At 43.6% G+C, this 6,000-nt stretch overlaps 1 protein-coding gene across 1 annotated transcript in view; it reads left to right on the top strand.

Annotated features, from left to right (window-relative positions):
* Window positions 1-2,363: 2,363 nt before the first annotated feature.
* The window catches only part of NAGS (N-acetylglutamate synthase), a 42,664-nt gene continuing 39,027 nt past the window's right edge, over window positions 2,364-6,000 (top strand). Inside the window, exon 1 of the mRNA XM_086923950.1 lies at window positions 2,364-2,730. Coding sequence (XP_086780076.1) covers window positions 2,398-2,730 — 333 coding nt within the window. The 5' untranslated portion in view covers window positions 2,364-2,397. The remainder of the gene's footprint in view (window positions 2,731-6,000) is intronic.

Here is a 6,000-nt window from a genome sequence, read left to right as displayed (position 1 = left end):
AAGCAGGAACAGTAAAATTTTTACTCTGTTTTCCTATGGGACACACTGTAGCTGACAAGACCCCGTGTCCCTGTGACGGAACCAGCAAACAAAATGATGTACATTTCTTCTTCATGTGTAAGTTTTATATGAAATACATTAAATGGTTTTTAGCACCATATTTTAAAAAATATAGACCCATTTCCCTGAACCAGTCTTATTTGATGCTTTTAAGACTGGAGGACGATGAACTCATATTTCGGACAAGCTGTTTTTTAAAGGTTATTTTTAATGTACGTAGAAGTATGGAATACCCATGAATTATTAACGTCTGTTGTTTCCTTCTTGCACTTTTGAAATGCGTGACGCAGCAAATGCACTAATAATGCACCTTACAGTGTCTATTGTACCTATTGTAACTGCAATTGTAAATGCCAATTTGTTTTAAAGTGTGCTTTTATGGATTTTTGAAATCCGAATAAAGATTTTTGAATTGAATTGAATTGACAAATCACCACTTGTAGCTGCCTCGTCATGGGGTGGGAGTGGGAATATGTTCACAGCAGAGGGAAAGGGATGGCTAGTACAGGTGACACTTTTCTTTTGTATAGGAATTTCTGCTTGCATCAAGCCCAGGGTTTGCTGTCTGTGCATGTGAATAGATGTGTATTCCATATTAGTGCACAGACAGCACACCCTGGGCTATGACACCAGCAGGAATTACTTTACAAAGGAAAAGTGTCACCTGCTCTGCCATCCCTTTCACCCTGCTGTCTGTGCACTTTTATGGAATACACATCCACGGCGCTGCTCACCAGATTAATGGTGAACAGGGCCATGGATCTGTCTCTTTTTGCATCCAAGGGCACCGATGAAGAAGTAGAGGAGGCCCAGGCAAGAAGAATCCAGGAGACATTTGACCTACACCTATATAGAAAGTGAGACCTTCGGGAGGGACTGGATGTCAGGACGACAGTGCTGCCGATCAGTCCGATTCCACTGAATAGTATCAGAAGAGCAGGCAGCAGTTTTTAAGTAAGTTCCAGTAACTTTAATGCATTCTACAGCATCACCAGCATTACCTACTGGCTGGATATCTAGGTTAAGGTGTTTTGGACTTACATGCATGGAAACGTCAAGGAGGACAGTCCCCTTCGAATATGCAAATGTAGTGTAAGCTTGTAGGGGCACATTTACAAGCCCCTTGGGCCACTTTTGCGTCACTTTTCCTGTCTTAAATGTGACACAAAAGTGGAGCAAGGGGCTTGTAATTCTGCCGGTAGCGTTCAGCTTTTCGGATGCCAGTGGGGTAATTTTAGGGTTCAGGGTGGGTATGGGTTTTGGGGTGCCAGGGGTAATTTTAGGGTTCAGGGTGGGTATGTGTTTTGGGGTGCCAAGGGAAATGTTAGGGTTCAGGGTGGATATGGGTTTTGGGGTGCCAGGGATAATGTTAGGCTACAGGGCGGGTATGAGTTTTTTGGGGGGCAGGGGTAATTTTAGGGTTCAGGGTGGGTATGGGTTTTGGAGTACCAGGGGGTTAATTTTAGGGTTCAGGGTGGGTATGGGTTTTGGGTGCCAGGGGGACAATTTTAGGGGTCAGGGCGGGTATAGGTTATGGGTTTTGGGGTGCCAGGTGGCTAATTTTAGGGATCAGGGAATGTATGAGTTTTAAGGGGGCAGGGGGGTAATATTAGGGTTCATAAATGTGCTCTAATTGTTGTCCAGTTTCAAATGCAGAATTCACCACTTTTTTTTCTCAGCTTGGCCTGAGCATTACCTGATCCTGATTGTCTGCCATTTTAGCCCCTCCCCTCTTGATTAACATTAGCCACGCCCCTTCATTTGCCAGGTTAGCGCCCACCCCCCCTGGAAAAATGTCTGCCCCCTACCCCGAAATTTGACTCTAGTTGCGCCTCTCGGGCAGGGCAAGCGCTGTGCGGGCGAAACCTAAAATCGGTTTAGCACAGGAGAGCCCTAACAGTCAAGTAAAAGGAGCAGATAAAAGCATTTACGTATTGCTTCAAAAACGTTTCTCCTGCTAAAGCAAACCTTTCAAATAGGACAGTTTATTCTGTAGTTGGCTAACAGTAGTCCTGCGTTCCAATGTCTAACATTTGCGTAACTTTCAAAGGTTGAGAGGCCAGAATGATATAGGGAACCGAGGGGCAAACATTTTGAAAACTGGTAAAAGAAATACATTTTCTCCTAATCAAGGATGGAAAGCTACTGGGCACGGGAGCTCCTCGGCGCTGCCCCACTCCGCCCTGTCCTCACCCCTTGGTATGCTTCCAACCAATTACATGTCATGGGGCAGGCCAGTACTTCACCTCGGGAGACAACGTCACGGCCCGGCGGGTAAAAAAGGGACGCGAAAATAACTCTCCAGCAAACACTGGCGGAGAACATCTACAGTAAGCGATGTTTGCCACCCCGAGCATGCTCCAGCGGGCAGCCACCTTGGCAATAGGAGGCAGGAAGGGTGCGAGGTGCCTAACGGCGCCGAGTCGCTGTCTCAGCGCACGGGCACGTGCCACCCTGGAGGAGCCCGCTCTCACCTCCCTCCCCGACGAGCAGGGGGAAGCATCTTCTGAGGTGGCCGCCAGCACCTCATTAGTCAACCGGTCCCTGATACGCCGTGACATCCACGCTTTCCTCAAGGAGTGCGGAGGGACTCCCGCCGAGGCTCGTGATTGGCTAGAAAGGTTCCAAGTCATGCATTCGGTCAGCCACAAACCATTTGCTGTCATCGAGGTAAGGCTCGTAAATGCCATGACGTAATTGTTTGTGCGAAGATTAATTATTTGTATGAGACAGTACCACCTTTTTAACGGTGCGCTGTGGGCGATTAATATGCATCCATCCCAAACCAGGAACTGAGAAATGAGGACAGACACCATTGACCATAGACGAAAGCTTTCATTTCATGTTCATGTGATTTAAATGGCTAGGTCTTAGGTGTGGTACTTTGGGTGAGGGGAGCAAAGTAGTCATGTCTATGTAATCAGATGCTACAGTTCACAAAATATGTCTTTTAACATTGTAATGATATGGGAAGAGCCTTAAACCAGCTGCAAAGCTCATGGAGTGTGTATGCTAGGGCTGTAACATAATTCCCGTTTCAAAAATGTACCTAAAACCCATGCCGTACAAGTCTAAGCAAGGTGAAAGCAGGGCCCCTATACATGTAAAAGTGAGGTTTGTACTCACAGTTTGAGAAGAGACCTACCTGAGTTCCAATAAAGTCGATAACAGTAACAACTAGTATTTGCAGAGTTTAGAAAATGTTGCCTGTAGTATGTAGTACTCTTTAAAAAATAAGTTATGAATATAGCATCTAGGACATTTTCCACATTCCAAGGTAGTTCAGTTGAAGTAGCCCTGCAGGCTGCAACGTACTCCCTTTCTTGATATATAAAATGTGCGCCTCCATGATTATGTAAAAGGAATACTGTGCAGCCAGTCTTTCGAAACGGTTATGTTTTCTAATGTCAATAAAAGATACCTGATTTTTTTTGGACATCCCTGCCTACTTCTGCCTGTCTTCATCCCTCTCTATTCATGTCCACTGTCCTACATTTTTCAGAGTAGGGAGTGCAACCATCATGAAGAGAGGTCTTATCATGAAAATAGAAGAAAAAGTGCATTTTGCCTCTTCTCTTCCAGGTTTCTAACAGTCTGCTCCCTGTTACTAACCACATCCTCCTTCTGCTACTTTTTCCATGGCGGTCTAGGTCTTTATATAAAAAGCAGTTCTCTATTCCGTAGATAAGCTGGTCGTAGAGGCGTGTGTCGCAATTAAGTACATTGATGTCAGTAATGGGGTCTTATGTGCATTGTTTCTTAAAAGGATGTAAAATATTTACTGTTGTCACCCTCTGGCGACAAAATAGTGCTTTGCAGTGGCTGAAACCTTTGAATGGAAGTTATTCCCCATTTATTTTTTAAAGGATCCTCCACAATCCTCTGCCAGCCTTGTCCTTCTCAGCAAAATGGCATGACGTGTAGTCCCTCACTCATCATGGTATGCTTATTGTCAAATTATCCCCCTGATGAAGGACTGAAATTTGTAGAGCATGCGGGTAACCCAGAGGGTTTCCTGTCACTAAAGAAAAAAGATCTTGAGAAGGGCTTTGGTAGAGGATCTAAGTGTTATAGTAGAATGATAACCCATAATCCAGTAGCCACTGCTTCTAAGCTGAGAATGCCCACAGGCACACCCAATGCACTTGAAACATAATACGGTTATCCACTGGGAGCCAGTTGGGTTTGGCTTGATCAGATAAGATTTGTTCAAACCTGGGAAGATCCCGCATAGTCTAGTTGCAGTATTTTGAAAAGATTAAAGTCTCCTAAGCAAAGGGATAGGGAGCATAAAACACTTCGAGGTAGTGTATTTTATTTGAGTGCTCATTGAAAGGCACAGTTGGAGTAGTAGGATTTTGGAAGTGATCGTGATTCAACTCTAGGAGTTTCTACTCAACGTAGACAATTCTGTGAGCCAGTGAACATTTGAATCTTCATTCCCTAAATATTAAGACCTCACTAATAAAACACTAGTTAGATGCATTCCACTACAGCGACAGGGGAAGAGGCAAACTGGTCTTTCCTGTGCAAAGTATTCAGAAATTGATTCTATGTATGTAATGCCAACAATCTACAAATCTAGTTCGTTTCCAGATATGCCAGACTGATCAGATACATAGCAACAGAGGTACTCAGCACCAGAAACTCTGTGGAACAGTTACTGGGAAATTATGAAGTAGCTAATTCATGAGCGGCTGCCACGGACAGCCAAAAAAGGAGTAACGGGGGATGCCAGGATTAAGTACCCTCAAAGGTCGCACAAGCCACAATTTGTCCAAATTACTAAAGTGGGTGATAAGGAGTACCTGTCTAAAACAGGATCTGGGACACAGTTAAAGCCATCTCCCCAACACCCAGTATTACCCTAGAAATGCACACCATTGAGTCTGAAGATGGTAGTAGAAAGTAGGGTCGACTAAAGTGGGAGAAAATATATACATCAGACTAGCTCTGATGGAAGTAAGCATACCCAGTAGTAAAACATATTAACCCATAGGGTCACTATAAGAGAACTCAACTGTAAATTGGATATTTGAGTGTTAAGATAGATACCCCAGAGTGTGATGTAAATGAGTAGTGATAGGTCAGACATCCCATTTTTAGTCTGTTTGAAGCATTATGGTTTAGTAAAGTGAGTTTTATGTAAGAATATTGCTCCTGTCCTGGGTCTGCAGAAAAAGATATGCAATGCCATTCAATTGAAGGATTAATGTCCTAAATATTCCATGTCAGACGTTTAGTTGAGGAAATAGTGAGAGCAAAATAGAAGTATATACCCAATACTTGCAGGGTTAATAAAGTAGACTGTATACAGTTTGCGAACAGACTGCTGACCAGGTTGTGTGACATAAACTATAGTAAAACCTACACAAACCCATGCTTCTCTCTATCCCCGTCCTTACACACCTCTCCTAGAGCAACATCAAATAGTCAGACAAAGTGAAATTAGATAACATAGACCTATTGCATAAAATCAAAATAATACACCAGGGAAAGTAAATTTATATCTGGTAAGTTGTGCCTTGTGTGAAGCAAAAGCACCAAAGCTGTGCTGGGATGGTGCCAAAATAAGTCTCTAGATCTCTTACAGTAGAATAATTAAAACCAAGGGGCAGTAAGAGGAAATCTGATTTAGGTCCAAGAGTGAACCCTCCCAACAATACGATGTTTCTACCAAAAGCACCCTACACTTGTCATGGGTAGGAACATCGAAGTGTAACAGGATTGTATTAGACAGAACACCAGACTTGGGAATACTAGCTGGCATTGTGTGTAGCATGCTCCCCAGCCTGGGTACCCGCTAATTACTACGCCACTCGCGGAGCTTAGTATAAACATCTTTATTCATCTGTGTGTAACAGCAAACTCAACGTGCTAAACCTGCATTTACTAAAGTACGTTCTTACACTTATGTCACAGAACCATCAGGAGCCAAAA

Source organism: Lissotriton vulgaris, chromosome 5 (assembly GCF_964263255.1).
Source record: "Lissotriton vulgaris chromosome 5, aLisVul1.2, whole genome shotgun sequence".
Lineage (NCBI taxonomy): Eukaryota > Metazoa > Chordata > Amphibia > Caudata > Salamandridae > Lissotriton > Lissotriton vulgaris.
Note: the sequence above shows the minus strand (reverse complement) of the source record. Positions and strands in the feature narration are given on the sequence as shown.